Below are 19751 nucleotides of genomic sequence, written 5' to 3'. Positions count from 1 at the left end.
GCCTTCATGCGGACCATCTCCTTATCCACATGTTTGCCGAACAGGGTCGCTCCTGAAAACGGTAGGTTGGCGACACTCAGCTGCGCCTCTGGCTTCAGTGACGTTAGACACAACCAGGCGTGGCGTCGCAGGTTGATCACATGGCAGTACCCGTGGGCTGCCAAGAGCGAGGAATCCGCTGCCGAGCTTATCACCTGGTTCGAGACCATCATCCCCTCATTAACGATCTCTTGGAAATCCTCCCTTCTGTCTTTGGGAAGATGTTCCAGGAACTGCTGCAGGGACTCCCATAAGGCCCGGTCGTAACGGCCCAACAGAGCCGAGGCACTCGCGGCCTTCACAGCCGTATCACAGACTTACCTGCCGGCCGTGTCCATCAAGCGTCTTTCCTTGTCAGGAGGCTCAGTTGACGACGGGGCGGTGGAGTGCTGTTTTCTCGCCGCCGTCACTATCACAGAGTCCGGTACAGGGTCCGAGCGAAGGAACGGGGCCCTGTATTTCTTTGGAGCCTGGAAGTTGCCGATTTTGAAGAGGCAGGGGTGAGGAAGAGCTCCAATGCAGGTTATTCCAGCCCTGGCAACAAGGGGCGAGACAGCTGTTTCTTATGCAGGGTCTCGAAGATCACTGAGGTAGATGGCGTGGGCACCGTGAGTGTAATGCCCAGTTCCGCCGCCCCACGTAACAACACCTCTTGGAAGGAGACTATGTCGTCTACTGGAGACACCCTCGTCTGAGGGGAGTCCGACAATATACTCGAATAGTTCCGGGCACTGGACGAGTCTGTGTGGCGGGACCTAGACCGGTCCCTCCTGTGGCGCCCTCTTGACCGTGTGGAAGAACGACGGTCACTTCTGGATCTGTCCCTCCGCCTGGAGCGAGATCTCGACCTCCTTGGCCTCGGTTTGTCCACTGGCCGTAAAGGAGGGAGCCTAGGACGTGGAAGCCCCGTAGGTGGTGTCGGGAGATGAGGCAAAGAGAGAGACCTTGGCGGAGGTGGCGGTGGAGGAGGCTTATGAGGAGGGGGAGGAGGCGGTGGTGGTGGTGGCGTAGGATTACACGGAGGAGGGTCCTTGGGCAACGGGGGAGGCATAAGCGTCCTGGGCCGTGAAGGCGAAAAGACCTGGGAGTACTCCGAGCCCGGAGACTCTACCACTCTCCTTTTCTGCGCCGGACTTGATGGGGGTGACCTAGAGGCCGACCTCCTCGTGGACGAGTGACGGCACCGCTGCGACCGTGGGCTCGTGGAAGCTGAGGAAAGGCTGACTACAGAGCCCTGGGACTCCGTCCTGGACTTAGAACGCCCCCATGACGTCGATTTTCTCCTTCTCGACGCTGACCTCCTCTACGACCTCGAGCGTCTCGACGTCTATGATCTTCCTCTTCTCGACGTCGTTGATCTTCCTCTTCTCGACATCGAAGATCTTGCTCTTCTCGACATCGAAGATCTTGCTCTTCTCGACATCGAAGATATTCGTCTCGACGTTGATCTTCGTCTCGACAGCTAACTTCGAGTCGATGCCGAAGTCGCCTCGACGCCGACCGCCGGTGCCTTCCAGACCCTTCACGACGTAGATGGCGTTTCGGCGACGAAGCGGTCCTCGACGTCGACCTCGTCCGAGGGCTCGACGTCACTCCCCTCGACGTCAAACGGCGACGTCGCTTCGACCCAGAGCCCTGGGGAGACGGGGAGCAGACGGTGGTCATCCCTCTCGACTTTGACGCTTTGGATGCCGGAGACCTGGGCCGTTTTCTGGCATTCTCTTTCCTGGGGAGCCCCCCAGAGGCCGAAGTACAGGCAGAGGAAGAGGCCTCTCCATGCCCAGACCCACGTTGATCTTGCCTTCGTTGCTCCAGTCCTCGGAGCCGAGTCTTCTCCCTGTCCTTCAGGGTCCTGATGGAGAACTGCTGGCAGATCTCACAATCCACAGGGACATGAGAAGAAGGGAGACAGAGGATACACACCCTGTGTGGATCAGATTTGGCCTTCTTCCTGGCACACTCAGGACCTTTGTCAAATAAGGAAGGCATATCTGACAAAAGAGTGGCCAAACTCACCAGAAAACTCCAGCAAAGTGAAGAAGGAACAAAAACACGTCGAGTGAAACTCTTAACACTTGAAAAGTGCAAAAACAATTAGACAAAACACCCAAAAAGGGAGAGCTCAATGCTCCAGGGTCCTGCTAGCAGGAGCCGGAAAAAAGAACTGAAAGTGAAGGGAGTTGCTGTGCATTCTGGGATACAGAGAGTTCTGGAAAGTTTCCTTACAGGCACGGTATCCCTTTTTAAGCCACATAATGGCAGCCTATGGGGGGCTTGTCTGTCCATCCCTTCCTCTCTATTATTCCAAGGATTTTGTGAAGGGGGAAGTTTCTCTATGGGTGAAACTGGGCAGACTGTACTGAATACGATATTGGTGGAATATCCTATGCATTTCTAGTTGAAGTACTGGACAGTGTAGCATTGCATATATAGGCTGCAATAGTTGTCTTTGATTCTCTCTTAAGTGTCTATGCAGGACTGCACAGAAGACCGCTTAAGAGATTATTTTTGATTGCTCCGGGGTCCCCGCACATGAGCGGGACTATCACTAGATTATGACTATACACAGAGAACCCCTACTACAGAACCATCGCCTGCCAGTCGGAGTACGACAGTCTGGTAGCGCTCCAGGATCCAGAGAAAATTGTAAGTGTGGATTAGTCCTCGACATGGCACTGCAGTTTAAATCCGGATATCTTCGCCCGAGGAAAAAGCCTACACATCAAAAATCGGCGACCGAGCGTTGAAAAAAAAGTGACAGAGGGTAAGTTTCTTCATAGCTCTGCGCTAGCTGGCGCGGAAAGAAAAGAACTGACGTCAGAAAGCTGAGGTGGTGTCTATATAGGTGACACGGATGTCACTTCTGGCTTAGACGACATTGTGTGAAGCCGACCGACGCCACCCACCGGCACGCAAATATTGCTCGACCAAAAGTCTTCTGGATCCAGCCTGATGACGTGGATATTCTAAGGTAAGGAATTTACAGCTAGATGTCTCTGAGATGCATTCTGACCAATCATCAAAAAGATGACCTCCTGACAATTTATGAAGATATACCCGATTTAAAACGCACAAATGAAGACATTACTATCTGCCTTGAGAAGCTTGGATGCAGACAGTGGTGGCTCCTCAAGGGAGTGCTGAAGGGCGATAGGACTGGGCTGGGGGGAGGGGGGTGGATAGTAAACTTCAGCATACGGCCGGAGTTATGTAAATAAATACAACAAATTACATTTTGCGCGCTGTGACGCCAAATGGCGATGCAGCGCTCGCAATGTAATTCTTTTAATTTATTTACCTTAACACCGGCCGAATGCCGGAGTTTACTACTCCCCATCCTGCCCCTCCCCCAACCTGTCCCACCGCCCTGCAGCACTCCCTCAAGGAGCTGCCACTGGCCGACAAAGCCTTTGATCAGGGGGCTGGGGCTTCATGCACAGATCTTACTAAAACCGAACTTTTTTTCTAAATTAATGCTAATGAAACTGGACAATTACCAAAGCCAAACCACTAAATCGTACTACATTGGGAGATCTCTCCCCTCTATACGTATCCAGAGGCACCCGCAAAGGTTGTCCGTTATCTCCCATTTTATTTGCCCTAACGATTGAACCGCTTTCGAGAAAACTACTTCGAGATGAAGTAATTCAGCCTTCCAATTCGGCCAAGACATTCACAAAGTTATCCTATTTATACAGGGCATCCTTCTCACACTCACAAACCAAGTGATCTCAATTCCTAGCTTACACAGCATCTTGGAGCAGTTAGAGGCAGTCTCAGGCTTCAAAATAAAGATGTTGAAATCCTTAACCAGGCACGAACATAACAGACGGGTGATGCTTTCAAAACCACTACATAATTCCACTGGGCCTCTACCTCGACAAAATGCCTGGAGATTAACACTGCACCCACAGGAAGAGATCTGTATGAAGCCAATCCCCCCTCCCCCCCCCCCGACTTTCGACTCTCTGAATTCAGATCTCCACAGCATCAGTCGAAATCTCTTGAATGGGCATAATATATCCCATTAAAATATCCCTACTCTCAAAACTTGTATATTTATCCAGGACACTTCCAAACCTTCTTCTGGAATCTGTTTTTAGTGAGTTTAAAAACAAGCATTAGAAATGCAATAGGTCTCGGGTTTATTTGAGTTAGAGCTAATGGCATTGTAAATGGCAATGTCTTTTAGCCATGTGTTATGGAGTGTATGCATGTGGTGTGTAGTGGAATTACGTGAGTTGGATTGGAATTGTAGCAATGGTGGCATGCTGCGCTTTAGATGAATATGTTTAAAAGTAAAGTGCACCATACTGCGATTGCTACAATAGTTAATTGTGGATGCGTTAACAATTGATGTGTGCACTGATGGCTGGTGGTATGTGTGCCTGTAGAAATTGTGCACTGATGGCTAGTGGTGTGTGTGCTTGGTGGAAGCGTGCACTGGCGGCTGGATGTGTGTGTGTGCCTGGTAAAAGCGTGCACAGGCGGCTGGAGGTGTGTGTGCCTGGTGAAAGCGTGCACTGATGTCTGGTGTTGTTGCCTGGTGAAAACCTGCACTGACAGCTGATGGTGTTTGTGCCCGGTGAAAGAGTGCACTGACGGCTGGTGATGTTTGTGCCCGGTGAAAGTGTGCAGTGACGGCTGGTGGTGTGTGTGTGGTGGTGAGTGTGTGTGGTGGTGAGAGTGTGTGGTGGTGAGAGTGGCGTGTGTGGTCTTATGTGTGTGGTCTTATGTGTGCGGTCTTATGTGTGTGCGGTCTTATGTGTGTGTGCGGTCTTATGTGTGTGTGCGGTCTTATGTGTGTGTGCGGTCTTATGTGTGTGTGCGGTCTTATGTGTGTGGTCTCACTCTGCACACACTCACACTCTGCTGCGCACACACACTCTGCTGCGCACACACTCTGCTGCGCACACACACTCTGCTGCGCACCCACACTCTGCTGCGCACACACACTCTGCTGCACACACACACTCTGCTGCACACACACACTCTGCTGCACACACTCTCACTCTGCTGCACACACTCTCACTCTGCTGCACACACTCACTCTGCTGCACACACTCACTCTGCTGCACACACTCTCACTCTGCTGCACACACTCTCACTCTGCTGCACACACTCTCACTCTGCTGCACACACTCTCACTCTGCTGCACACACTCTCACTCTGCTGCACACACTCACTCTGCACGCACACACTCACTCTGCACGCACACACTCACTCTGCACGCACACACTCTGCACGCACACACTCACTCTGCACGCACACACTCACTCTGCACGCACACACTCACTCTGCACGCACACTCTCACTCTGCACGCACACTCTCACTCTGCACACTCTCACTCTGCACACTCTCACTCTGCACACTCTCACTCTGCACACTCTCACTCTGCACACTCTCACTCTGCACACTCTCACTCTGCACACTCTCTCACTCTGCAGCACTCACTCTCACTCTCGGCAAACTAATCAATGAGGCATGAACTGCTATGTTCAGCGAGAGAAATTAAAAATACACCAGAGATAATCCCCTCAGTTAAAAGTTTATTCTCTGCGATAAAAGCTATTTTGTTAATTGATTTACTTACTGCTGTGGTGAGATAGAGAGGGAACAATTAGAGAATTCCAGTAGAAAGGATTTGAAAGGGCAAGTGACGACTTAACATTTTATGCTGTTTGATTGACAATGTAGTTTAGTGCAATGTAGAAGTACTCCAGCATTCTGAAACAAGAGGTATTCCATTTCGCATTAGTGCTACCAGTTAAACAATAGAGGATTAAAAAAAACACGCTCCCAAAATTGGTTTTTGTCCAATTAAAATTTCACCTCTTCATCATAATTAATTTGCTCCTCTCTGAGCACTGCATGAAAGTACTGACGGATACAAGGCTTACCAATCTATACCGGACACCTTCTTAAGAGGAATGCACAATGATGTCGTGCCCATACAAAATACTTCATCTATTTTGTATTTTCATTTATCACTCTGCCACACGCATCACACCAAATATTTCCCTTTGCTGGTTCAGTCCGTATTACTGTCAGGTTTTAATTTTCGGTTCTAAAATAAAAGACGTGTTTCTTCGGCCGCCGACGTTACAAACGCTCGCGCCTGCTTCCTTCGATCACAGGCGCGAGCTCCTGCTAATTTAATGACGTGACTCATTCAAAAGAGCAAATCCAACATCCTTGAAATAGCCACACAGCAAAGATGAAATCATATGTCTGCAAATACGATAGGGGGGCTACCAGGGAGTTTTTTTTGGGTTATACTGTATGTATAATTGAGCGAGCAAAATAGTATTTACACCTCACAAAGAGTGAAATTAATTTCATCATGAGCGGCATATTTGAATGGAGCTTATACGTGCACGCGAACCATGTGCTTATCTGTACGGTAAACAAAATATTATCCATAGACGATACCGCGGCCGTGACGGCCGCAATAGCTTATATGTGCACGCCAACCATGTGCTTATCTGTTCGGATAGGCGTGGGGGCTCCAGCAAATCGGAACATGGACCGGGTCTGAGAAAGGAATGCGCGCAGGAGTGAAAAAACAAGCTCACGCACCGCGCGCCTCTCAGCAGACTCCCCCAGCATTCCAGAGAGGCGCGCGACACGATCCGGTATGCTATGCAGCTGTGGACACAAGACATGGCCGCGCGCACAACGTTATCCTATGGGAAAACGCTGCGCGCGGCCAAGTCTTGTCTCACTTCGGCGTTCTCAGACTGCTGAGACGCCGACTATAGTTCTCTGGCGAGGACGCACTTTCAGCGCGTTACTAGCCGAGACCTAAAAAGCAACACTCCAATGTATTTTAGGAGGTAGACAGAGGGTTTCTAACAAAATGATGTGCTAATCGAGGAAAAAATAACATTTAGCACCATTTGACCTCAAAATATATTACAGGGAGGCCCAACTATGGGCAATTGCAAAATGGAGTACTAGGGAGTCTCAAAAGCAGTGGCTACATATGGATCGAGCAATTAATTGCAAGTCCGGCATTACAGAAGCTTATCTAGAAAGCTAAAAACTAGTTTCCACCAATTCCTACCCCTGCACACCAATATCCACAACTCGGCACCCTAAACAGACCGATACATTCAAGTGCATACCCATCCCCACACACATTGATCAGCTGTTATGCTTTATTTACCCCTACCTAAAACCCAGGCCATTTTTCAACATGGCTTGATGGGGATTGCTTCGTGACCGCAGACAAATTTCATAATGGCCCCATCTTTCAATGAATGCAGGAGAGGCATGCACGTCTGGTAAATGGAACGGTTTCATTAGACCCAATTACAACACAGGGTTATCTAACAAAGGCTAAGAGAAGCAGTGACCAGGAACTTTACCATGTTTGAGAACTAGTTAAGAAAAGAAACAGGTTCTAGGGGACACAATCTCCTAGCAGTATGGGCTCATACTAGTGGCAATGCACTTTGATCAGGGCACATAGATGGGAGGCACTGGCTAGGGCACCACTTAAAGACACTCACTGTCTGGAGAGCTCTCCACCAAGCTGCACATAGCATTCTGAGCAGGAAAGCTCACTATACATTACTCTTGGACTGATGTTTCTCTACCCAACCAAACTACTTAGACTGAAACAGTTGGTGGGACTGCCCGCACATTTACCAGTTCTTGTCTGCGATACTTGAAGCGCATAGTGTGATCTTTGGATACTTATTCACTCCGGACACTTCCACAGTCCTGTTGTGAGTGAGAACACCCAGGCTGAAATATCAAACTAAAGCAGATAGGACAATTCTATGTAACTGTCTGCGAGTGGCTAAACCTATAGTGGCCTCCCATTGGAAAAAATAATTCTCCCCTCCACTAAAGCACTGGCATGCACAGATATGGGACCTCTAGGCTTTGGAGAAATTGACTGTCAACACAACAGACCAGAATGCCAATGTTGACATGCCTTGGGGCCGGTCATAGCCTACTTATGCCATCTCGTTCTATGCCACAGAGATTTAAAGCATTGAATTTACTGACATTATACTATACTTTTGAGAACCAGGTCAATGACGTGAAGTAAATGCAACAAGTAAAATGAATATGCTACTTACCAGTATGCATCTGTTCTTGGCATGTAGGGCTGCTGACATTCATATCTATAGCATAGATCGCCGCCTAGTGTTGGGTCCGGATGATTGCACATTGTTGTCCTGGAAGAGTCTTCGAAGTATCACGAGATAGGTGGCTCCTCCCCTGGACTACAGTGCGCATGGGCATCGACTCCATCCTTAGATTGTTTTTAGCCATTGTGGCAAAGATGGAGTGCAATAGTGTAAGCGATGGCCATGCCTAAGAGTAAATGTAAGAAGAAGTCTGCAACCGCTACGGGCGCCGGGGAGGAGGGCGGGCGATATGAATGTCAGCAGCCCTACATGCCAAGAACAGATGCATACTGGTAAGTAGCATATTCAGTTCGAGGCTTGTGGGCTGCTGAATTCATATCTATAGCATAGAATACATAGCAGTCCCTCCACTAACGGCGGCCGCCCGTGCCATTTGCAGAAGTTTGAAAAAGTGTTAAGAACAGCCTGTCCTACAGCTGCCTGCTGTTTGGAATGCACATCTACACAGTAATGTTTAGTGAACTTATGTGGTGTAGACCATGTGGCTGCTCTACAAATGTCTTCCAAAGGAATATTACCTAGGAACGCCATGGAGGCCCCCAACTTGCGTGTGGAGTGGGCCCTGGGGGGGACCGTTAAAGTGCGCTTAGCTTTGTGATAGCAAATCTAAATACACTTAACGATCCACCTGGCTATTCCTGCTTTTGAAATGGGGTTGCCTTTGTGCTGGGCTGAGAAGGCAACAAAGAGCTGTTGTGTCTTTCTAAAATCTTTGGTTCCGTCAATGTAGTACATTAACGCTCTTTTGACATCAAGCGTGTGGAGCATTCTTTCGGCTGTTTCAGGGTTTGGAAAGAATGCGGACAGTTCGATGGTTTGATTAACATGAAACTGCGACACCACCTTAGGAAGAAACTTAGGGTTAGTGCGCCGCACCACCCTGTTAGAATGAATTTGTATAAATGGCTCTTGTACTGTGAGCGCCTGTAGCTCACTAACGCGTCGTAGAGACGTGATGGCAATGAGAAAAGCCACTTTCCATGTCAAGTACTGAATCTCACAGGAATGTAGAGGCTCAAAAAGGTGGGCCCATCAACCTGGTGAGGACCACATTGAGGTTCCATACAGGAGCTGGCGGGGTGCTGGGAGGGATGACCCGCTTCAGCCCTTCTAGGAAGGCTTTAATGGCAGGCACTCTGAAAACAGAGAGATGCTGCCTGTTTTGGAGATAAGCTGCTATGGCGGATAAGTGTATCCGAATGGAAGCATATGCTAGATTGCATTTGTAAAGATGTAACAAATAGCAGATGATGTTAGGAATGGATGCATCTAGCGGGTTGATATTGTGTTCTGTACAGTAAATGACAAACTGCTTCCATTTTGCTGCATAGCAAGCTCGAGTAGGGGGCTTTCTTGCCTCCCGGATGATGTCCATGCATTCAGGAGGCAGATTAAGGTAGCCAAACTAAGACCTCAGGAGCCAGATCGCCAGATTGAGCTGTTGCGGATCTGGATGCTGAATGTCGCCATGGTTCTGCGTTAAGAGCCTGGGTGTGAGGCATAGCCTTTGATGCGGCACCACGGAGAGTTCTAGAAACGTGGTGTACCATGGTTGGCGTGCCCAGGTTGGAGCAACCAGGATGAGCGTCATCGAGTGTTGCTTGAGCTTTCTTGCCACCAGCGGAATGAGAGGTGCTGGGGGAAAAGCGTACGCAAATGTGCCTGACCAGTTCATCCATATCGCATTGCCTTGCGACTGTGGGTGAGGGAACCTGGCGGCAAAGCTTTGGCATTTTGCGTTTTCCCTTGTGGCAAACAGGTCTATCTCTGGATGACCCCACTGCTGGAAGTACGGGTGGAGTACTGATGGATGTAACTCCCACTCATGCATCTGGTGGCTGTACCTGCTGAGCAGATCCGCCATCTGATTGTCCTTGCCCGGAAGGTGTTCCGCCATGAGGAAGATGTTCCTCTGAATGGCCCACTTCCACATGCTCTGAGCCAGATGAGACAACTGTGGAGAGTGTGTACCTCCCTGCTTTTGGATGTAGTACATGGCCGTCATGTTGTCCGTCCGGATCAACACAACTTTGTTGCACAGATGTACTTTGAAGGACTTGAGTGCCATGAAGATTGCCATCAGTTCTAGGTAGTTGATGTGCATCTTCTTTTGCTGCGTCGTCCATAGTCCCTGCACCGTGAAGTGGAGCACATGAGATCCCCACCCTTGGAGAGATGCGTCCGTCGTCAGGATAATCTGTGGCACAGGCTCTTGAAACGGTCGTCCCTTGCAAAGGTTGTGTGGATTCCACCAATGCAGAGAGCTGTATGCCCGACCGGTCACCAACACTAGGTCTTTCAATTGTCCTTGAGCCTGAGTCCACTGATGTGCCAAGCATTCTTGGAGCAGACGCATATGCAACCTTGCGTGCGGGACTATGAAGATGCAGGAGGCCATCATGCCTATCAACTGCATGAACACTCTTGCATGAAGTGAGTGTTGTGGTCTGAACTTTTGGATTAGCGACTGGATGTTGCCTATCCTCACTGGGTTTGGCTGAGCCGTGGCCGCCAGAGTGTCTATTGTCGCGCCCAAATACTGCCACACATGGGCTGGCTGAAGGTGCGACTTCGGATAGTTTAGCGAAAACCCCAGACTGTGAAGGTGAATGGTGTGGGACATGTCGGCTGCGCACTGCTGGGCTGACTTTGCTTGAACAAGCCAGTCGTCCAGATAAGGGTAGACATGGACGTTCTGTCTCCTGAGGTGCGCCGCCACTGTCGCCAGACATTTCGTGAACACTCTGGGGGCTGTGGTCACCCCGAAAGGAAGGACCTTGAATTGGTAATGCCTGTTTTGGATGGTGAACCTGAGGTATTTCCTGTGGGAAGGGTGGAGTGGGATGTGAATGTAAGCATCCTTGAGGTCTAAGGTTGCGAGGAAGTCTCCCTGGTTTAGCAATGGAAGAACCTGCTGCAGTGTTAGCATGTGAAGTGTTCTGAGAGAATGTACTGGTTCAGGGGCCGTAGGTCCAGAATAGGTCGAGTGACCCGTCCTTCTTTGGGATTAAGAAGTACAGGGAATACACCCCTGTGCCTTCTTCTTCCACTGGCACGAGCGCCTTTTTGCAGCATCGCAAGAACCTCCTGCTGCAATAAGTGCAAATGCTCTTGTGACATAGGACGGTGTTTTGGGGGCATGGTGGGTGGAGTGGATGTTAACTCTAAACAATAGCTGAACTGGATAAGTTTCCTGACCCACCTGTCTGTGGTGATGGACTTCCAGACTGGCAGGAACTGCTGGAGCCTCCCCCCCCCGCCCCCCCGACACGTGTTGGATGGTCGGGGGGCAGTGACAGGGAGTCACTGTTTGTTGGTGGCAGAGGAACGGAAACTGTTGTTGCCTCTGCCTCTGCCCTTGGAGCTGTTTCCCCGGTATCCTCCTCTACTCTGCTTGGGGTACGAGGATTGCGCCCCACCTTTGTTGAACTGTGTCTGCTGTGACATCTGGCCTCTGGTAACACCTCGATTGCCTGAGCGACGAAAAGTGTTCCCTCGAAACTGCTGGGACTGGAGAGCCCCCATGGACTTGGCAGTCTCAGTATCTTTTTTAATCTTTTCCAGGGTGGTATCCACCTCTGGAACAAATAACCTGTCTGGGTTCACCGGCTGGTTGAGGATGGTAGTCTGTATCTCAGGCTTGAACCCGGAAATTCGGAGCCAAGCCTGATGCCTCAACATCACGCTAGTGTTGATTGCCCTCGCTGCTGTGTCCGCAACGTCTAGAGCACACTTGATAGCAGCGTTGGAAATGAGCTTTCCCTCCTGGACAAGCACCTCAGCTCCCTCCTTAAACTGATCTGGTAGGTGTTGCAACAGGGTCTCTAGGGTGTCATAGTGTGCCCCGTCGTATCTGGCCAATAGTGCCTGCGTGTTTGAGATACGCCAGATGTTGGCCGCCTGAGCTGCTACTCTCTTCCCTGATGCCTCTAGCACTTTTGACTCTTTGTCTGGGGGAGGAGCTTCACCCGTGGTTTGCGAGTTCGCCCGTTTGCGGGCATTAGAGACCACTAAAGAGTCCAACGGCAACTGGCCCTTTATGTAGGTTGGATCGCCAGGCGCAGGTCTGTATTTCATCTCAATTCGAGGGTTAACAACCCTTGACCTTGTGGGCTCCTTAAAAATGTCCGCAGCATGCCTAAGGACCCCTTTTAGCATTGGAAGAGTTTTTACTGTCTTTTCAGCAGTGGAGAAAGTGTCAAAAAGGAAGTCAGCTTCCACAGGGTCAGCATGCATATCAACATCATGGTTTTTAGCTGCCCTCTCAATCAAAGCATGAAATGCCGTAGAATCCTCAGTGGGAGATGTCTTGACGTTGAACACCTGATGGTCAAGGGCTGCATGCTGATCCCCTTGATCACCTGCCTCCACCCACGAGTCCTGTTGCTCATCAGGCTCCGTGTTGGTAGGAAAATTGTACTCCTCATCTTGCTCCTCCCCATCAGAATAGGTGGGTGAGGGTGTTGCACCTCGTAAAGTCTGTGTAACTATCGGTTCAACTAAGACAGGTGTGTCTTGTGCAGGCTTTTTGCGCTTTAGAGGAATTGTGAATGACTCCAAGGGCTGCGATGCCGTAATCTTCCTCTTGTAAAGCGTTAGCTTTCCGGTGTCCGCATCAATAAAATGCTCCGTTTGCTCTGCTAAAGAGGGTGGTCGATGCTTCAAACCCCCAGGCGGGGGAGTCGTCTTCGACACCACCGAGTCCTTGGTCACCGACCGTGGAGCAAAGGCCTTCGGCGCCACCTTAGGTGGTAACGTGAAGAGGATCGGCGTCGAAGTCTGTGGCGTCGGGACAGCTTGCTTCGGTGCGGAAGGTGTCTTCGGTTCCGACGCAGAAGCCTTGTCCTTAAGTCGCTTGAGGGAGTCCAAGACCTGCTTCGTAAAGGAAGCGGATGGTTTCGTCGACCCGACCAATGGCCTCGGTCCGCCCCCATGGGAAGACCCGAGCGTTGACGCTTTGTTTCTCTGATCGAGGCGCAGGAGCATCCTTCACCGGTGCGCTGCGATCTTGGACCACGGCCGTCGACGCCTTCGGATCGGCAGCCTTGACCTTTGGCGTCGGGTTCCCAGACTTTGGCTCCGCGCCCTTGGTTGACTTAGCCTCGACAGGCCTTTTGGCTGTCGGCTCGACGGCCTTGTCCGATGCGGTCTCGACAGCCTTCTTGGCCTTTGGGTCGACTGCCTTGCTCGACACCGAGTCGACGGCCTTTCTTGAGCTTGGATCCTTCACCACTTTTGGCGCCGTGGCTGGCTCAACAGCTTTCTTCGGCTTCGAGGCCTCCGAAGGCGACGGCGTCGATGGGGGAGCAAACGTCTTCGGTTTCGATGGCGTCTCGGTTTCGATTTTGACAATGGCGGCTCCGCTAACGCGTCCGTAGCCGGGCCGGAAGGCGGGGCCATGGATCTCGGTGTAAGGTCTTGGGTAAGGCCATGTGGCGATCCCTCGACCTGAGCCTTAGTAAAAGTACGAACGGGGTATAGCTCTTCCTCCGAGCTATCTTCCATGGCCCCGTAGGCCTCATCTTCGTCCCCTACCTCGTCGACGACTTCCTCCACGTCTTGGCATTCGGCGTCCGCTTCGTAGTCGGACTCGACGACCACCGATGGAGGTGACCCTTGAAGTTGAACCTGTTGCTCGTCCACTTCGTCGTCGAAGATGTTCACCGGTGCTGGAGCCGATCGACGGGCCTCGAGGCGCGCCGAAGCTTGATCGTTTTCTTTGAACGAAACCTGGAACAGGCCATACAGTTGGCTTCGTCGAGGTCCGGCGACAGGCATTTGTTGCAGACTGGGTGGACGTCGATGTGTGGGTACTTGGATCCACACACGGGACAGTGCTTGAATGGACTCCGCTCCATGCCGTCGAAAGTCTTGCTGCGTCGACAGGGCCTCGATCCCCAAAGAGTCACATGACCCCCCAAATATCCGACTCGATGAGTTGGAGCAAGTCGGGCACCGAACGCAAACAATACCGAAGGCCTTTTGGCCTTGAAAAAGTTTTATATCGATTCCGAACCGGAGTTAACGAAATCACATCCGAACCCAATGGCGGAAAAAAACAATCTAAGGATGGAGTCGATGTCCATGCGCACTGTAGTCCAGGGGAGGAGCCACCTATCTCGTGATACTTCGAAGACTCTTCCAGGACAACAATGTGCAATCATCCGGGCCCAACACTAGGCAGCGATCTATGCTATAGATATGAATTCAGCAGCCCACATGCCTCGAACTTGAATAAATGTTGGTAGACAGCGGAAACGGACACTAAATATTGCTCCTTAATTGGTTGGAGAGACAGATAACTTTAAGGGAGACATGTACAATAGCAGCAATCTTACGTGGGTAGATTCTGTAGGGAGAGAGTGTGAAGATGGGGGTTGGTTTTGTTTCCAATTCAGAAAGTGTTTGCTTTTCCTTTTATACGATTGGAGCTCTAGGTTATAAACCACTGCTGTATTCATTTGAAATTCTGTTCTTAATATCACCGACTTATAATATAACCGGTCCCAGATACTGTGGAAATTCTCTTATCATGCCCTGTATCACTATGCAGTTTTATGAAATAAATATAGTCCATGTGAAAAAATAATTTCAATCTCTCACTTCCGCATCCATTGAGTCGCCAAGCACTTCATTCCACTACCTCACCTAAGTGGTCACCACTCACAAAATGGAAACATTGGCCTCATAGGCTCAAAGAAAATACTACACAATTCCAACCACACATCAACAAACTGTAGCATGCTTCCCATGTGCTTAAATACTTCAGAATCCCACAAAGGGATAGCAAGTGCTATATAAACACTACAGTACGATATGTGAAACTATGACACGTAGGTGTACAGAAAACAACCAATTGTCAATCGTAGTGCAACTGAACATTTTACCACAGTGTGTGTTGCCCCAGATAGCAATGGACAATCCATACATGTTTGGAACAGGCAGTGCTGAATAGAGCGAATAGTTCCATCATCATATATTCTATCACCCAGTTGTGAGTGTCCTGCTTTCCCCAGCAACAAGAACAGGCACATAAAACAAATCATGAAGCATTCGAACCACTTCTATTTTAAAAGGAGCAAACTGTGATGTCTCTTTTGATGTATGGAGCAGTTTACAGTGCAAGAGCAATGTAGACTATGTAGCCGCCGAACGTCTTTGCAGCATATAACTCACCACCTATCCTTTGTTTTGGCAGAACAAAAAACTTTTCAGTTTTATTTCAATCTTGGCTTTTATCAGTTGGTGACAGACGTTTGCTCACTCTCTTTTCAGCTGTCCATTTTCATCCGTGCTGAATGTATCAAGTGCAATGCATGCCAGAAGTTTACTTGACCCTGGTTACTGTGCACTGAACAATAGAACTACACTTCAAAGTACTACAGGTTGAATGCAGATTGTAGGAGAGGTCCTTTTAACATAATGGTATTGTCAATAATGAAGGATCTTGCCTTGACTTAACTACAAACTAGCTGTACTCCCCATAGTCTATTCTCCTTTACAGCAGAAATCGGTCCTGCCCACCATCTACTTTTTTTTCTCAAATGTTTTCAATTAGCAAAACATTTTATTGTTTAGAACCCAATGAATTTGCAACATGGTGTGTCTACCATAGATATTCATGTACTTCAAACAGAAATACAACTTACATGAAATGCTCACCCACATATAATTTGAGTTGCTTTAATATTTCAAAATATACCAAAAATACAATTATGACTTTTTTCCTCTTTATTAGAAGTGCTTGCTTATCCTCACCAGCATTACAACGAAATGACAGTAGGAGCAGCAAACTTCAGCATTCGCACTGCCACCATATTGAGAGTAAGAGACAGCAAATTCTTTGAGGAAAACAAAAAGGATTGGCCCTTACATCAGGAAAGCAAGGCAGAATCACTAGACACACAGACGCTGGATGAGAACTCGAACATGGCCCGGAGGCAGCGTGTGTGCGCTGAAGATAAAGGAAGGCTGTGCACTGAGCGAGCCTTCATCTTATAACTCTCCCACAGTATGCAGGTAAAGCATTGCCACGTGCCGCCATTGTCCATGGTTCTTTTGCTCCTCTCGCTTCAGGTAAGCAAAGGTGGTCAAGATGGGGAAAAGGTGGCGCTTGAAATTATCACCGGATAGCGATCAAACCAACGTCCATCAACTTCTGAATTTTCTGCGCTATTAATGGATTTTTCAGATGTCTGCAGAAAAGGAAGAAATGGGAGAAGATGCTAAATATTTATCAAATAGGAGCCTAGCCATTATGTTAAAATATATATATATATATATTTGTTTTTCAAATATGAAAGCAGTTGTAAACTTGAGTTTGGTGTCAAAAGGCATGCTATGAAGTCAGATGACAGAGTTGATTATTTCATTTCTGAAATTTCACCAACACAAAGTCAAGATTTAGATAGATTGAAAGAACGTTTCAATGAACAGCATTACTTATTTGCCATTTCTCCTATCTGGACATTCTCTTTGCATTAATGAGCAGTAAAATATCTCTATGTATGTGTGGTTTCTCGAACACATTTTTATAAACATACATTTTTTAATATTGGAAAAATACAAAAATTAAATGGGGCTCAAAGTGGCAACATTTTATCATTCTTTTCAACAATTCATTTACGTAGTTGTGATCTAGTACATTTGACTGAAAATAGAACCCAAGTAAATGGTTTTGAAAAAGAACCAGGGAATGGGGCATCTATACTGCTAAAACACACAAGTAAAAATTGGCCTTGCCAATTAACTAGTTTCTGAAGTTGCCTTTCCTCTTGATAATTAGCAAGGATGCACACAGTTTGCTATTGGGTATATAACAAGAAACTAATCCAAAAGTATGATTTGTGCAAAGAGCAGTGGTTGGGAAATTTATGAATTTAAAGGAGAACTAAGATTACAAGTAGCTATGGACATTTGAGTACATTAGGAAGTTTAACCAATCTCGGAAGCCTAAGACAATCAGAATAGAATGCCATCGCTAGAGGTTGGGGTTCCACAAGGGTCCATTCTGAGCCCCACCATATTTAATATCTACATGGCCCCTCTGGCGGTGGTAGCGGAGGCTTATGGGGCCCGGGTCATCTCATACGCTGATGACACCCAGCTTCTGTTCACATGCAGCAAAGGAGAGGCTTTTGACGGCGACATGATTAAAGACTGTCTGAGTGCAGTCTTTGCGTGGTTTCAGCGGCACAGCCTGAAATGCAACTCGGATAAGTCTGAGCTGCTTTTCTTTGGCTGTGCCCCTGACCCGGGCTGGAAATCCTGGTGGCCCCAGGATATGTTCCCCCCTGAGAAATCATCTTCCCAAGTGAAAAATCTGGGAGTGGTGTTTGATGATGATCTCTCCTTCCGCCCCCACATTATGGGGATATCCGGGAAATGTTTTGGCATCCTCAAGATGTTGAGGAAGTTTCTTCCTTTGCTCTCCCTACAATACCGGAAGACAGTAGTCCAGGCGCTAGTGGGTTCTAGTTTAGATTACGCTAATGCGCTTTTTGCGGGTCTGCCTAGGTATCTCCTAGCCAGACTGCAAATTGTCCAAAATTCGGCGGCCAGAGCCATCTTCGGCCTGCCTAGGAGAGCCAGCGCCCAACTGCTTCTGAATAGGTTGCATTGGTTGCCTATTTCTAAAAGAATCAGGTTTAAAATTCTTACGCTGGCCTTCAAAGCCCTTCATTCTATCGGTCCTAATTACATTAGAAAGCGGATCGCTTTCTATGTGCCGCGGAGGGTGTTGCGATCTGCCGATTTGGCTAAATTGGAGGTGCCCACGGCCAAACGTGTCCGGATGGGAGAACGGTCCTTTCAATTTGTGGCAGCTCGCTGTTGGAACGAGCTCCCTCTCTCCCTACGCAAAGCCAAGAGTCTCCTGGCTTTTAGGAAAGAGCTAAAGACCATGCTCTTTTCCGCGTAATCACTGCGACTGTGGTGCTGCTGCCTTTGTGTTTTCAGGTTTCAGGTCTCTTTGCCAAAGCGCCGGGACACCCCTTTGGGTAGCCGTGCGCTCTAAAAGTACGGCCTTAACATAACATAACAATAGAGAGGATGATCTTGCAAACATGCTCGGGAAGGCCTGATAAAAAACTGGGGCAATGGATCTAATTGAAACAAATTATGAATATGCTAGTAGTAGAGGTATAGAGTTATGTTCAGTTGGTGACCCCTCCTAGTTTCTTACGTAGTACTGTCCCCAAGTTCTTGATTCATATTAGTGCACTCCACTGTCGAAAATACCTTACCATCCACTGGGACCTGAAGCAGAGCACTTCAAAATATGCTGGAGCTGTGCAGTGCAGTCACATTCCAGGCTGCCAAATTTACTGGTCTAGGGGGTATTACATTTTCAACCTAATGACCTGTCAGACCCCTATTAAGCCTACTTCACTGAAGATTTGTAAGCAAATATGCGTTTGCACAAAGTCGATAAAGAATGAGAAAAAGTTAGTTATCTGCAAATTGGGTTTCCACCATTGGTATCCCACATAGATTTACAAGTTTGAATTTTTCCTAGTTGTTAGGCTGAGAACACTCAATAGTAAATTTTAACATAAAGGATTAGAAAACTGCAGGTGGTGGGGACGATTTGGCCAATAAGCTAGGGCCATTGCTTAGCCAAGTACCCAAAAGTGTGCCAATAACCTGCAAAGTGTGTGGCAAAGGTTAAGGCAGGTTTGTGGAATTCCTATAGCCCGACGCCCAGGACATATTGTTTGGGGTCAAGGGCAACAAGTTTTAATGTGTATTTTGTCCTTGGGACAAGTAGGCCCAATCCTACAGCACAACCCCTTAGGCTTCCAGTTTACAGTAAACATATTATGGATAAGGAAAGGGCACTGTCTGCAGTTACGGCAATGTTTGTGTCCATGTGTTAAAGCTGTTCAAACTTGTATTTATGGTTCATTAATACAAAGCCTTTAATATTAGGGTGAGCGCTCTAAGTAAATGCAGAAAGATCGGACTGCACCACAGACAGTGGTTCCAGTATAAAAATGTGTACACACATTTTCAAAGTTTAGCAATATGAGGGTATTTATAATGCTCCCAGAATGCTTTCTGATTAGATGCAAATATTTGCAGAAGCTCAAAAGCAAGATTGAGGAGTATTTGCTTTTAAAATAAAATGTTCACAATAAAATGTAGGTAGCTAAACAACTGTTAAATATTAGGTATCATTTCTGAGCAGCATCGTTTGGTAAAATGTGTTGATGTTTGCTAGTATTCCCCAAAGATATACATAAAGGAAAATCAGTGTAACTCGTTCCAATAAGATTATGAGAAACATAAAAATAAACAAGCATTTGCAAAGCCAACAGGTCTGAAATTGGTGTTCAGCCTTTTGTATTTGTCAATGTGCGACTTCTTATGACATGGTTTTTATAAAACATTATTGGTGTGAGAGGTACTGGGGCCTCAATTATAACAAACATTGGCGCAAAAATTGTTTTTGGTCTCAAAAAGCACACATTGCCACAGTAGTTCCTGGCACTGAACAAAACTACTCTGTGTTCAGATATGCTCCTTGTGAAAGAGCAGAAAGCCAT

General features: G+C 48.1%; 2 protein-coding genes across 2 annotated transcripts in view; one reads left to right on the top strand and one right to left on the bottom strand.

The window, feature by feature from the left end:
• The window catches only part of SRMS (src-related kinase lacking C-terminal regulatory tyrosine and N-terminal myristylation sites), a 127597-nt gene extending 110884 nt beyond the window's left edge, over window positions 1–16713 (top strand). Inside the window, exon 9 of the mRNA XM_078651646.1 lies at window positions 15944–16713. Within this exon, the coding sequence (XP_078507772.1) occupies window positions 15944–16206 (263 nt within the window). The 3' untranslated portion in view covers window positions 16207–16713. The remainder of the gene's footprint in view (window positions 1–15943) is intronic.
• STIP1 (stress induced phosphoprotein 1) overlaps window positions 15919–19751 on the bottom strand; it is a 199906-nt gene continuing 196073 nt past the window's right edge. Inside the window, exon 14 of the mRNA XM_078651644.1 lies at window positions 15919–16400. Within this exon, the coding sequence (XP_078507770.1) occupies window positions 16328–16400 (73 nt within the window). The 3' untranslated portion in view covers window positions 15919–16327. The remainder of the gene's footprint in view (window positions 16401–19751) is intronic.

Source organism: Lissotriton helveticus, chromosome 7 (genome assembly GCF_964261635.1).
Source record: "Lissotriton helveticus chromosome 7, aLisHel1.1, whole genome shotgun sequence".
In the NCBI taxonomy this organism is placed as follows: Eukaryota; Metazoa; Chordata; class Amphibia; order Caudata; family Salamandridae; genus Lissotriton; species Lissotriton helveticus.
This window is presented reverse-complemented; position numbering and strand designations above follow the sequence as displayed.